A 14459-nucleotide genomic window follows, 5' to 3' on the forward strand; every position below is an offset into this window, starting at 1 on the left:
AAAAAAAAAGTGCCATCAGGTTGAAGAACTGAATTACAAGAGATGTTGCCTTTATGAACAACACTCAAGTGATCACATGATTAATCGTGTATGCTCAGAGCAGGAATGACCAATCAGAGATGAGGATTTAACTTATGTCTGCCCAATTCTTCATTCTTTAGAAAACATCCTTACATTTTCCTCCAGGTCTTATTCTGCAAAATTATATTGATCTTTAAAAGTTCATTTTCTTTGTGTGAAATCCTCAGTATTTCCAGTAGTACAATTTGAATGTTAACAATGATAATTGCATATTTTTTATAATATACATTAATTTTTGATAATAATAATACTATGTATTTTATTTACAGAGTGACAGAACAGAGGAGAATATTAAATCTAACATTAAAAGCAGTTTTAAAAAGGTGACAAATACAGGATATATACATTATAAATAAGCATTATGTAATAGGAAATAGAGAAGGTACATCAGAGACAACATAGTATAATAAGAAGAATTTAGTACTATGCTGACAAGTGCAGACAATAAAGATAAACTGAAGGTGATTGCAAACAAAATCAGACAGTTTTGTTCTTTGCACTTCTGATAAATGTAGGAAAAAAGTGGTAACATCCTATCAAATGCAAATAGCTGTGTAATTCATAATCCAGTAGGTTTAAACTATTTGAATATTATTCATCATAACAAAGAATATTTTGTACTCACTTGAAAACACGAAGTCATCTAGGCTCTACTTTTGATCAAATAAAATAAAGGGAGCTCTGGAGCCTCTCTTATAAGTCATAAAAAAATGATGAATGGGTTTTATTCTTAAGTTTGAAAGTAGGATAAGTAAAGGACTTTAACTTTTATTTCTCAGCAGTTTGATAAAAACGAGCCCAGATTTTCCTGGTTAATCTGAGCAGACTATTTGGATGATTTGGGGTCTACATCTGACAGTTATGAATGATGGTGCATCTATCAGTCAAAAAGGAGCTGACTTAAAAATGACTTTCCCCCTCATGTGTCACCAGCTTCTCTTTATGAGGGACCACATAGATGTCTTAATTCTTTATGTTGGCCCTTTATATATCAGTATGTGTGTATGTGTGTGAATGCTTGGTTGTGCATGTAAGCATACTGTGTGTGTGCAGTAAAGTGTGTGATTGTGGATGAATGTGAGTTTGAAACGTGCTGCCCCCTTAAAATATCACTGTTACTTTACATCAAACAAGACTTTGTATCACTTTCCGCTCAGTTTTATCTGTTTCTCTATGTGTGTCTTGTTTGTGTGTGTGCCTCTGTATGTGTGTCTTTCTGTCTGTCTGTCTGTCTCTTGTCTGTATATCGTGGAGTGGCTGCTGGTTATAGCCCAGTTTGAGAAAGACTTTCTCAGCACTGTAGGAAACAATTAGACCATCCCTTGCTACTATAAGTGTCTCCCTTCATAAATAATGTGTTTGTACATCATTGCAAACTGTGTTTGTTTGAAATGTGATGATTATGAATCAGCTGCTGGACCACATAACATGTGTTAGAGGCTGTCAAAAAATCTTGACCAATAAAAACACTGAGACAAAAAATGTATGCTGAATATTTACTGTGAGCACATACAGAGGCGTTTGAATATTTTTTTTAATTATTGAACCCGTGGTCCTTCTATCATCTGTTTTTACTTTGCATTGCTGCAGTTTTATTCAATAATCAATGCTGCCTGCCTCTATTGTTGCTAAAGATTTTCTGCATTGTGCAATGTTGTTCTGAAATCACTGATTAAAGCGGTGATGGTGAATAACACGGTTAAACATATTGATATTTCCTGCATTGGATGCTCACAGCTGGGCTTGTTGTTTTGCACGCTCAAAAAAGTGGATATTTTACAATACGTTCAGTGGCACGGTGGAGCAGTGTTCAACATTATGTATTTTTTGTACTGTAGTATACACTGTACTTTTTACTGCTGAGCAATAAAACAAACAAAACAGTACTCTGTTTGTCTGATTTATTCTCTTGAGAAGTAAATTTAATCAATAACACACTTCCTCATATTTCACCATGGCTGACCGACTTTGGACACTAAGTCCAAAACAGTGATGTTTGACAGTTGTCCTACAGTATGTGTGAGTTAGATATCACACCTGTTGGTTACATAACAAAGCAGTGTAAACAGTCCTGCCAACCACAGCACATCCATTGATGTAGTGAGCCAGAATTTTCTCTTTGTGCTGCATCTGGTCAAGTGACCTCCAGCTCTGGGAAGGTGAGTTCAATTATCTGTTTACAAGTTACTGCTGAGGAGAGGTTAATTTGACGTGAGTGATATTTACAGATTTGTTGGGCCTGTTCACTACTAATAGCAAAAGCACACATTCATACATTGATGTTACTGAATTTAGGTGCAAGCAAAGTGACCTTCTGGAGGAGGATCTCCCACAACATGGCAACCCAGAAGTTGTCATTGATTAACGACAAATATATTTTAAAGAAAAATACCTATATACATACATACAATACATACATAAAAAAATCACTGGTGCCAACATCTAAAATCAGATTTTATACAACAAAACTTTAAAACACAAGCTCAATATGATCTAAAATAATGTAGGCCTTAAAACTACATTCACACAGAATCCCTCTTCAATTACAGTTTATAATTAGTGAGTTGTACCAAGTTGGATTTAAGCGTTTTTTTTTTTAAATTTAACTTCGGATATTTTTCCAAAGAGTGATATATTTGGGGAAAAAAACCAACTAATATTATGACTTTTATTTTTGTGTAAATGTCAAAATAATATATCCGGTTCAGGGTCGATGTATTTCCGGGTAACGGTACAGATTTGTCAAATAGTCCGTGCATGGCATGGTTGACAGGATACCTAACGATTCGGCAACAGAACCAGGGTGGACATTTTTATCAGCCTGGAACAGAAGTTAAACTGCCAGATTAAGGAGTAACACCGTGTCCTCTGACCATTTGACCAACTGTCCTCACTCTGCGAGAGCGCAGTTTTCACATTTGTCATTGCTCGGTTAGCTAACTATTTTACGTTGGTCTTTGAAAATGGCGGATGTACCGACGGAGAAGAGCCTGGACGATTTCTTTGCCAAGCGGGATAAAAAGAAGAAGAAAGAAAAGGGAAAGGGTAAGGAGTCTGCCGTCGGGCCCACGTCGACTGCAGTGAAAAAGACTAAGAAGGAGAAGGAAAAATCGGCAAAAAATGAGAACCAAGACGCACAGATTGAGAAGGTAACCAACGCTACTCTTCTGTAACTTTTTTTTCCTCAGCAGCGTCTATTGCACACACCGGTGTCGTGTCACATTTTGTATCCTCGTCGTTATCTGCCTCTTCCGTACATGTAGCTTGCTTGCTTACAGCTCTCTGAAATTTCACCAGGTTATGAAGGATAATAAGCATTTCAGCATGAAGTGACAACGCCGGTTGCTAGCTAGCATATGGTTTCTCCTGGCACACTTTGTGACGGGGGTAACAAAATTCATCATCACACACTTTTTGTGTTTTTCTTGCACCTTTATCTTTACGTGAGCGAGCTGTTAAAGCGGGTTCGTGACATAATATTACATGTAATGCCTGTACATTTAGCTATCATAGTGTCACTGGCCTTGTGTTTGCATGGGGAAAGCTGTCGTCCCCCTTCGATTAAATCGTGGCTTTCCAGCTAGGCCGAGCCGCCATTTGTCATAAGTTTTTACGGGGGTACCAGCCTTAAAGCTTTCAAATCACATGAAGGTATGATAAAATGCCAAAACTAAGTTACTTATTATAAGATTAAAAGCCTTTCATATTGGTGTGTAACGTTGCCCCAAACCACTATAGCTTGTGTGACCATTTCTTGGGAAGAACTGGTCAGAGTGCAGATGTTTGTCACCTACAGAAATGATAGTAGGGTTTTGGAAGTTGTAGGAATTTATTACATTGTAAGGTACTTTTGAGTTAATGGTTCCGTCTGCCTAGGAGGACGAGGAGTGGAAAGAGTTTGAGCAGAAAGAAGTGGATTACAGCGGGCTTCGGCTGCAAGCTTTACAAATAAGGTGAGAATGAAATTATTTATTTGGTTGTCATGAGTACTTGGTCACATGAGGAGTTGTCAGTTGCATCTGAGCCTTGGTGTCATCAAGTGGGAGCCAGTAAAGATCATGGCCCCTATGACCCATCCTACAACATTTCAAAAAATATCGTTTTAACCATGGCTAATTTATTGTAGTGCTGACAGCACTAAAGATGACATTTGTTGTTGACATGTTTTTATGGAGCTGCTATCGTGCATTGGTTGTGGGACATGGTCTAGAGGAAGTTGGCTGAACCAGTGCAGCTCATCATGTCTTCATCTGTCTGTCTGATGTTTTGCAGTGATGAGAAAGAGGAAGAGGAGTACGAGAAGGAGGAGGTTGGTGAGGATGGAGAGATCATTCTAGTCAGTGGAGACAAAGTGTCGGGGCCCTGGAACAAATCTGGAGCTGCTCCCCCTCCTGCTGCACCTGTGGGTGAGTAAACCAACTCCACTTGTAATGCTGGCTTGTAAACATGCCACTGGTAATAAAGCTGTATTTGCTTTTCACTCTGGTCATTTTACAGATACTGAGCTCATATTTCTTGTATTTCGTCTATCACTTGTGTTTTTGGAATATATGACAGGGCACCGTTTTCCAGTGCATTCCAAGCCACACAAATAAAGTGAATTTTTGATTTTATTGTATCTTGAAAAAATTACATACACAGCCTGCAGCTGTAAATAAATGATTAAGGTCTATGTACTGTGATTTTATTAAATAAGATAGATAAGATAAGATAATCCTTTATATATATGCATGCAACTGGAATTTGCTCCTGGAAATCTGGTTTTCTTGTCTAACTGATGTTATCTGTGCACTTTCAGAGGATGTAGAGGTGCCTGAGGCAAAGCCTGCTGGTGTATATCGCCCTCCAGGGGCTCGGCTGTCCACTAACAGACGAGGTCCCAGCCAGGGCCCTCCTGAGATTTTCAGTGATGCACAGTTCCCCTCTCTGCTGGCCACTGCTAAGCATGTGGAGACACGCAAGTAAGCAGAGTTCAAGTGACAGTAGTTTGTTCAACATGGTTTTCAGAAAAATACAGACTGCAATTTCTCAGAACCCAAAATGAAGTCCAAACTTAAAATATGTTCAGTTTACAACCTTGTAAAATGTCTTTTTTTTTTTTTTTAACAATTGTGTAAAATGCTCACATTAAAGATGAAACCAGGCACTGTTTACTGTGTCTTGATAAAGGACTTAGAGGATAGTTTGTTAATTTGCAGGCAGTTCATTTTCTGTCTGATTTACTGACTGATTGATTGTTCTGACACTAAAGTTATACATATCTGTCTTTTAGGGACAGAGAGATGGAGAAGACCTTTGAGGTTGTGAAACACAGGAACCGTGGTAGAGAGGAGACCGGTGGTGCATCCATGCAGCACTTGCAGCTTGACAACCAGTACGCCATCCTGGGGGATAAGTAAAGCCGCTCCCCCTCCGTCCCCTGGCCCCTCCAGCGCGGTCCTGCCCAGCCCCCTGAAGGAAGCTGAACTCCAGCTGTGTGGACTGCAGTCCTGACAGAGCTCACGCTGCCACCACCATCACCACACTGGTTACTCACACAAACACACAGCCTTGTATACACACACACACACACACACACACACACACACACACACACACACACTCACTCACTCACTCACTCACTCATATGCAACATTATCACTGCAGCACATGCACATACAGTGACACTCCCTTAAAAAATATCGATAACACACTTTACATACAATTGGTTGGCAAACCTGAAGGACTGCATCTGAAGGGGCTGTTGAAAGAGGGAATAATTGAAGCGGAATTAGCAAAATACACCCAAACGTACAACACTGCAGCAACAAAAGACAACATAGTTGTCCTTTGTGGATTGTAATCAGAGCAGCAGTTGTATGGCGCAACTTCTCTCTGGACTTCAACTTGGTTTGATAAAGCCACAGAGGATTGAAGAAGACTTTAGGCAAGATGATTTTACAAACTTCTGTGAAAATATCTATTTTTTTGCAAGATCGCTATAACCCAATCGCACATGGTTATTTTGGGGTGTGTTTTTGAGTTGTGGTTGGGGCTTCGGAATTGGGGAAACTACCTCAGCAGCATAGCTGGTGGTGACCATGTGGACTGAGCTTTTTTTCCGCTGTGGTGGTGAACTGGGGCAAACACCGGCCCCCATACACCCCCCACCCCTCCTCCTCCTCCTCTTCTTCCACATACAAGCTGGCCATCAGGCTCTTTGATTTAGAAACTTGAAGCTTTGCTTTTTTCCTTCACGATGATGACGATGATGATGATGACACTGCGAAGATCTATGGACAAGAAGTGATAGGTTGTGGTCCTCATTTAGAATTTCTATATAAAGTGGCCTTACTGATAGAGAGAAACTGCTTTGTCATCTGAAGAGAACTTTGCTTGTTATCTCACGGGCTCTTGCCTGCCTTTGGATCTCACCACTTTGTGAAAAAAAAAAAACATATACAAAAGAAAAAAATCCTTCTGTTCGAGAATGTAGTGCTGTTGTAGTTTGCGTGATGATTACAACTACTAACTGTCTATCATATCCACTTTTCAGTTTTTCTGCCCTTCCTGTTTTTTGGTCTCTTCTAGACATCAGCTAAAGCGCAATTAAAGCTCGTTTCTAATCCCAAACCATTCTTTTGGTAACAAATGCTTTACTGTGGTTTGTCTGCATTTGTCACAAATGTTACAATGCCAACAAAATGATGGAAAACCACTTTAAATGCATAATTTGAAGTTGCCCATATTGTCGCTCTGTGGTACATTTCAACTCCAGTTTTAAGACCGATCTTTTTTTATCAAGGCTTTTCCTCCTCTATTATCATACTGTCTCAGCCTTCATTGCAGCCGTTTAGAACAGGTAGTTTGTGCATAACTTCATTTTCCAGAGAGTTACAGTGACTGCTGGTCTGTAAATACAAACTGTCACCAAACCAACAGAGTACTATCCACTTCCAAATCAGTGGTACGCCCAGTTAAAATCAAATGGGTTTTTACTACAAGCATAGTTATGTTTAGAAAGGTGAAGAACTGGATTTATGTTCTGTGTTTCTGTCCTTTCCATAAAAGATGTCAGGGAGTGTTGATTCCTGCTGGGACACTTTGCGTGGACATAGATAATATTTGTGATGAAAAGAGAAGAGCCTAACACAGAAAATAAAGTGATCCTTGTGAATTGAGTCTCGTCTGAATCTTTAAAGTTAAAAACTGGAACCTCTACACAGTGTCTTTTTCCAGAAAAGATATTGTTTATTTGTAAACTCAAGACTTGTTTTAACCTGCTGTTCATAATCACTTACTCTATTCCTGTGATTTCTCACTTTGTCAGAGCAGGTGATAGTTTATTCACCATTTGTCAAAATTATCCAGAGTTCCTAGGCTTTAAAAAAATACATTTCAAATGACCTTATACCAAACACATGAACAAATAAAAGAAACTTTTCCCACACAACCGACTTAAAATGTTTATTTGAAGGAGGCAGTAACACCAGCAGAGTAATGAAATGGTCATTTCTGCCATCTGTTGAGCTCCTCTGCTGTGTGTCTTCTATCATGTTTGCTTCCCCTGAGAAGATGGGACATTTAACGTATACAGGTTAAAATGAAAATAAATATGAATTGCCACATACTCTTTTACCCTCCCTCTTAAAACATGCAGTTTTAAGGTTGTTTTTCCGATGATACTTATTTTTTACTTCTAAAAAACATATCTCAAATTCTAGTTTTGGTGAGTGCTGAATACTTTCTTACCTGGCTCACATTTGTTTCAGTTGTTGTGCCATTTACCTGTCACCTGAAGGGAAAGATTTCAGTTGTAATGTCTTCTTTTCCATTGTTTAACTGGGTAAAAAACTCACAATGTTAAAGAAAATTTCAGGGGACATCTTTGCCATTAATTAAAGCTTATTATGATGCTAGCTAGTTCTGCGACAGTCATCTCTCCTGTGGAACCAGGTAAATTACTTTTAATTTGTGTAACCTTGTGAGCACTTCTTCAAAAATAATAAAATCACTTTCTCCTGCTGCCACCTTTGTCACCCACCAGCAGTTTTGGTTTCACAGTTGGCATTGTACTCTCTGTAGCCCCCTGAAAATGAAATATATAGCAATTGAATTAAAAACAAAATTCCAATCCTAAACCAATGACAAAACATTGGGTGTTTGCATAATGTCCTTTTTGTTTATTATATTCCTGCAATGTCATTACATTAGATTTCAAACAAGGCAGCAAAACAGTCAATCAGTAAATCTGTTTGTGATACTTGATATGTTATTTTTTACTTTTGAAAGTCATTTCAAATTCTAATTTCAGTGAGCAGTGAATACTTTCTTACCTGGGTCACATTCCCTTCAGTTGTTAGAGGTGGAAAACCATCAGGATTTTCAAGAGGGCGCCATACACCTATCATCTGAAGGGAAAGAGGACATTATTTTGGGAATTTAGAATTACACTTTGATGATGATAAATCTGAAATATAGGATCATTCTATCCACTCTAACTTCACACTCTAAGGTTTACATTAGGGAGTTTGTATTATCAGAATTGAAAATGTGCTCTCATTCATCCTCAGTGTGGAGCTCAGCAGAGAGTGAATTCTGAAAGGTAATGTTTAATGTACAAAAAATAGATCCAACAAAAGAAACAAAGACAAACAGTGCCACTTAAACTGAGAAAACTGGGCTTTTGTTTTCCTTGTTTAACCAGGTAAAACTCACTGACATAAAGACAACTGAAGGAGACATCTTTGTCATTGGCAAACTCAAAACCTCCCTAATAAATTAAAGATTATATACATTACATTACTGAAAATAACGGTTATGTTCATTATAGATTCATCTGGAAATATTTTTCTCGATCAGTTGATTAATCGTTAATTTACCACATCCATGTTCTATCATATATGTCAAAGAAAAAGAAAATCTTCACATTCAAGAAGCCTTGTGTCACAGATCCACATCCCCCTGCTTTTACTCTCTCCGGCCACAGGGTGGCACTGGCGGGCTCAACAAACTTAAACTCAGCTACGTAAGGTATCGTAAAATAAACAAAGCAAACAAAGAATCATGAGCCAGGCGGTGGGACTACTTTAAACTATGGCTGTTTATGGAGCTTATCTTGATGCTAGCTAGTCCCGCGACAGTCATCTCTCCTGTGGAACCAGGTAAATTACTTTTAACTTGTGTAACCTTGTGAGCACTTTCATGATAAATTCATAAAATCACTTTCTCCTGCTGCCACCTTTGTTACCTACCGGTGTTTGAGTCGGTGCTGTGTCCCCTGTAGCCCACTAAAAATGAAATATACAGCGCTTGAATTAAAAACAAATAACATTCCTAAACTAATGGCACAACATTTGGATATTTGCATAATGTCCTTTGGCCTTTTTGTTTTTCTGTTTCTGCAATGTCATTGACATTGGATTTCAAACTAAACAGTAAAACAGTTAATCAATAAACCTGTTTCATAGAGTCAGTGTCAGTATGATATATACCTCAGCCTATTCATTGATGATTCCTGGGGAAAAAATACAACTAAATTCTTAAGTCAGAGTTGCTAAATTTAAAGTTAGTTAGTTTAAGTCTGGTTCTGCAAATGTTTAACACTTAGTTGAGCAATTGCAACGAAAATACAGCATACTAATTCAACATCTGAAATACTAATATAGACTTTGCTTCAGTCCCAGCTTTAGGTAACACACATCAACTAAGAGATTTATTTTAACCTAATTATTCTAATCAATTAAACATGTTTACTTTTCAGTAGATCTCAAAAATCTTATCACACAGTCTTACCGAGGCTGTGAGAATCAGTCCCACCAAACATAGTGCCAGTCCTCTCATTTTGAACACATATAAGCCTCTAATGCTCATACACTTATTTTATAGTGTTCATGTCAGTAGGTGGAGTCTGCTGCACTTCTGCACTGTAGCAGTTTTTAAGCTTCAGTTCTAGTTTAATATCAAAGTCCAATTTAGTATATTTGTCTGCAAATATTAAAATTGTTTACTCCAGCAAAGTCCACCTGCTGTTTGGTGTCATTTCTGAGCAGTGTTGGGCTCACATTTTGCCACTGGAGGTAAAAGACATCACACTTTGAATAAAAAAAGAAAAAAGAAAAAGGAAGATAAAAACCATTCTATAACTAAAAGTGTAATTAAAGTTTTTTTTTTTTCTCATGTGACAGCATTCTTTCGATAACAAATGCTTTACTGTGGAATATTTTCCTGGTGAATAGTGAACATAGTGAAAAATGTCCATTGTAATTTCCCCAGGCCCATGGTGACGTCTCCAGATTCCTTGTTTTGTCCGAGCATCAATCCAACACCCAAAGGTATTCACTTTACTATCACATATCTCAAAGAAATGCAGCAAATCCTCATATTTGAGAAGCTAAGGTTTAAACAACGTGTGGCATTTTTGATTGGGGGGGAAAAAAAGACAAAAATAATTGTCAAATAAATGCTGACAAATTTTCTGTCAGCACTACTGTAATGAAAAGAGAAGATACTAACACAAATATTAAGTTGTCCTTGTAAATGATGTCATGTTTCAATCTTTTAACTTGATATAGGTATCTGTATACAGTGTGCTTCCAGAAAATTGAAATTTTGGACTTCTTTCAGTAGTTTAGTTTAAAAGTTAATTTTATTGTTGGGCTTTTGTCAGTTAGCTACCTGCTGCCTCTTTCATAAATGTCTTGGCTGGATTAAAGGACAAAGCTGGCATTTCTCTGTACTTTTGTAAATACCAGCAAATCCCATAAAAACACTAAAACCAACAACTGTTCTGTCAAATCTCAATACTTTTTAACTTCCCCTTTTGAATTTATTCACCATTTGTCAAAAATGTGTCCCAAGGCTTTTTGGAAAAAAAATTCAAATGACCTTATACCAAACACATGAACAAATAAAAGAAACTTTTCCCACACAACCGACTTAAAATGTTTATTTGAAGGAGGCAGTAACACCAGCAGAGTAATGAAATGGTCATTTCAGCCATCTGTTGAGCTCCTCTGCTGTGTGTCTTCTATCACGTTTGCTTCCCCTGAAAAGATGGGACATTTAACATATACAGGTTAAAATGAAAATAAATATGAATTGCCACATACTCTTTTACCCTCCCTCTTAAAATATGTAGTTTTAAGGTTGTTTTTCAGATGATATGTTATTTTTTACTTTTGAAAGTTGTATCTTAAATACAAATTTTGGTGAGTGCTGAATAGTTTCTTACCTGGATCACATTTGCTTGAGTTGTTGTTGTTAGAAAACCATCAGGATTTCCAAGAGGGTGCCATATACCTGACCTCTGAAGGGAAAGAGGACATTATTTTGGGAACTTAGAATTATACTTTGATGTATGTATGATGATAAATCTGAAATATAGGATCATTCTATCCACTCTAACTTCACACTCTAAGGTTTACATTAGGGAGTTTGTATTATCAGAATTGAAAATGTGCTCTCATTCATCCTCAGTGTGGAGCTCAGCAGAGAGTGAATTCTGAAAGGTAATGTTTAATGTACAAAAAATAGATCCAACAAAAGAAAGAAACAAAGACAAACTGAGAAAACTGGGCTTTTGTTTCCCTTGTTTAACCAGGTAAAACTCACTGACATAAAGACAATTGAAGGAGACATCTTTGTCATTGGCAAACTCAAAACCTCCCTAATAAATTAAAGATTATATACATTAGGGCTGAAACTAACGGTTATGCTCATTATAGATTAATCTGGAAATAATTTTCTCGATCAGTTGATTAATCGTTAATTTACCACATCAATGTTCTATCATATATGTCAAAGAAAAAAGAAAATCTTCACATTCAAGAAGCCTTGTGTCACAGATCCACATCCTCCTGCTTTTACTCTCTCCGGCCACAGGGCGGCACTGGCGGGCTCAACAAACTTAAGCTCAGCTACGCAGCTGCCCAAGGTATCGTAAAATAAACAAAGCAGACAATAAGATAAGACAGCTACAAAGCTGAAGAGCACGGTGAAGTCAGTGACTTTGAGAAAAAGTCTAAGGATATGAGCCAGGCAGTGGGACTACTTTAAACTATGGCTGTTTATGGAGCTTATCTTGATGCTAGCTAGTCCCGTGACAGTCATCTCTCCTGAGAAACCAGGTAAATTACTTTTAACTTGTGTAACCTTGTGGTTAATGATGATAAATTCATAAAATCACTTTCTCCTGCTGCCACCTTTGTCACCTACCGGCGGTTTTTTTCCCCCAGTTGGCGTTGTGCTCTTTGTAGCCAACTGAAAATGAAATATACAGCGCTTGAATTAAAAACAAATAACATTCCTAAACTAATGGCACATTTGGATGTTTGCATAACGTCCTTTGGCCTTTTTGTTTACTCTGTTTCTACAATGTCATTGACATTGGATTTCAAACTATGCAGCAAAACAGTTAATCAATAAACCTGTTTCATGTTGGGCTTTTGTCAGTTAGCTACCTGCTGTGTCTTTCATATATGTCTTGGCTGGATTAAAGGACAAAGCTGGCATTTCTCTGCAAATCCCATAAAAACACTAAAACCAACAACGGTTCTGTCAAATCTCAGTACTTTTTAACTTCCCCTTTTGAATTTATTCATTATTTGTCAAAAATGTGTCCCAAGGCTTTTTGGAAAAAATAGACATTTCAAATGACCTTATATCAAACACATGAACAAATAAAAGAAATTTTTCTCACACAACAGACTACCTGTCATCTGAAGGGAAAGATTTCAGTTGTAATGTCTTCTTTTCCATTGTTTAACTGGGGTAAAAAACTCACAATGTTAAAGAAAATTTCAGGGGACATCTTTGCCATTAATTAAAGCTTATTATGATGCTAGCTAGTTCTGCGACAGTCATCTCTCCTGTGGAACCAGGTAAATTACTTTTTAATTTGTGTAACCTTGTGAGCACTTCTTCAAAAATAATAAAATCACTTTCTCCTGCTGCCATCTTTGTCACCCACCAGCAGTTTTGGTTTCACAGTTGGCATTGTACTCTCTGTAGCCCCTGAAAATGAAATATATAGCAATTGAATTAAAAACAAAATTCCAATCCTAAACCAATGACAAAACATTGGGTGTTTGCATAATGTCCTTTTTGTTTATTATATTCCTGCAATGTCATTACATTAGATTTCAAACAAGGCAGCAAAACAGTCAATCAGTAAATCTGTTTGTGATACTTGATATGTTATTTTTTACTTTTGAAAGTCATTTCAAATTCTAATTTCAGTGAGCAGTGAATACTTTCTTACCTGGGTCACATTCCCTTCAGTTGTTAGAGGTGGAAAACCATGAGGATTTTCAAGACCGTGCCACACACTGGACTGAATGGAAAGAACTTAGTTATCCTTTAATGTATGTATGTATGCTGATAAATCTGAAATATTTACTTTGAAAATATGATCATTCTATCCACTCTAAAATCACACTCTAAGGTTTACATTGGGGAGTTTGTATCATCAGAATTTGTCATTCATCATCATCAATGTGGAACTTTTGAAAGGTAATGTTTAATTTACAAAATAGATTTTTTTTAAAGTGTATGTTAGAAACAGGCCTGTGTTCCTGTCCCCTCCTATTTATTTATAGCACTATATATCTCTTATTTTATTTTAAAACAGTTGTAATGTCTTCTTTTCCCTTGTTGAACCAGGTAAAAAAAACTCACTGAGAAAAAAAATCAAACATCTTTGCCATTATAATACACATTACAAGACAATACACATTAGGGCTGCAACGATTATGTTCATTGTAGGTTAATCTTGAAATTATTATTATTATTATTTATTATCAGTCGATTAATTGCTTTGCTTATAAGAAAAAAATAATTTACCCATTCAACCTACTATTTTATATGACAAAGAAAAACAAGAAAAGCTTCACATTCGAGAAACCAAAAGACAGTTTTGCTCAAAAAAATGACTAAACGATTTTGATTATTAAAATTGAAAAATTATTGGTTTCTGCCCCACAGCGCTTCTCCCATCACAGATCCACATCCTCCTGCTTTTAGTCTCTCCGGCCACAGGCGGCACTGGCGGGGCTCAACAAACCTAAGCTCAGCTACGCAGCTGCCCAAGGTATCGTAAAATAAACAAAGCAGACAATAAGATAAGACAGCTACAAAGCTGAAGAGCACGGTGAAGTCAGTGACTTTGAGAAAAAGTTTAAAGGATATGAGTCAGGCAGTGGGACTACTTTAAACTATGGCTGTTTATGGAGCTTATCTTGATGCTAGCTAGTCCCGCGACAGTCATCTCTCCTGAGAAACCAGGTAAATTACTTTTAACTTGTGTAACCTTGTGAGCACTTTCATGATAAATTCATAAAATCACTTTCTCCTGCTGCCACCTTTGTTACCTACCGGTGTTTGAGTCGGTGCTGTGTCCC

The 14459-nt window shown here is 37.3% G+C and overlaps 1 protein-coding gene and 2 long non-coding RNA genes across 6 annotated transcripts; 2 read left to right on the plus strand and 1 right to left on the minus strand.

The window, feature by feature from the left end:
* The first annotated feature begins 2795 nt into the window (after positions 1 to 2795).
* On the plus strand, positions 2796 to 7237 carry LOC108900041 (protein CDV3 homolog). Of its 2 annotated transcripts, none has more exons than XM_018700846.2 (5): positions 2796 to 3230; positions 3958 to 4034; positions 4354 to 4487; positions 4880 to 5042; positions 5354 to 7237. In XM_018700846.2, the coding sequence occupies exons 1-5, from the start codon at positions 3045 to 3047 to the stop codon at positions 5478 to 5480; spliced, it is 687 nt and encodes a 228-aa protein (XP_018556362.1). In that variant the 5' UTR covers positions 2796 to 3044; the 3' UTR covers positions 5481 to 7237. The 2 variants fall into 2 exon arrangements, with proteins under 2 accessions (XP_018556362.1, XP_018556363.1); XM_018700847.2 differs by having other exon boundaries at positions 3961 to 4034.
* A 51-nt stretch (positions 7238 to 7288) lies between these two features.
* Positions 7289 to 13082, minus strand: LOC108900043 (uncharacterized). The gene is made up of 5 exons (XR_001963650.2): positions 13031 to 13082; positions 12277 to 12321; positions 11294 to 11368; positions 10948 to 11107; positions 7289 to 7467 (listed from the first exon to the last, which is right to left on the minus strand). It is a non-coding gene; the product is annotated as an uncharacterized LOC108900043 (long non-coding RNA).
* On the plus strand, positions 8481 to 14098 carry LOC108900044 (uncharacterized). 3 transcript variants are annotated; one of them, XR_007810982.1, is made up of 4 exons: positions 8481 to 9224; positions 10336 to 10394; positions 13300 to 13424; positions 14044 to 14092. It is a non-coding gene; the product is annotated as an uncharacterized LOC108900044 (long non-coding RNA). The 3 variants fall into 3 exon arrangements; XR_001963651.2 differs by lacking the exon at positions 13300 to 13424 and having other exon boundaries at positions 14044 to 14098; XR_007810981.1 differs by lacking the exon at positions 14044 to 14092 and having other exon boundaries at positions 13300 to 13916.
* Positions 14099 to 14459: the final 361 nt, after the last annotated feature.

Source organism: Lates calcarifer, unplaced genomic scaffold, assembly GCF_001640805.2.
Source record: "Lates calcarifer isolate ASB-BC8 unplaced genomic scaffold, TLL_Latcal_v3 _unitig_4504_quiver_2592, whole genome shotgun sequence".
Classification (NCBI taxonomy): domain Eukaryota; kingdom Metazoa; phylum Chordata; class Actinopteri; family Centropomidae; genus Lates; species Lates calcarifer.

Coding starts and splice junctions, on each gene's coding strand:
- LOC108900041 (XM_018700846.2), top strand. CDS start 3,045: ATGGCGGATGTACCGACGGAGAAGAGCCTGGACGATTTCTTTGCCAAG. Junction 3,231..3,957: donor AAGACGCACAGATTGAGAAG/GTAACCAACGCT, acceptor CCGTCTGCCTAG/GAGGACGAGGAGTGGAAAGA. Junction 4,035..4,353: donor CTGCAAGCTTTACAAATAAG/GTGAGAATGAAA, acceptor GATGTTTTGCAG/TGATGAGAAAGAGGAAGAGG.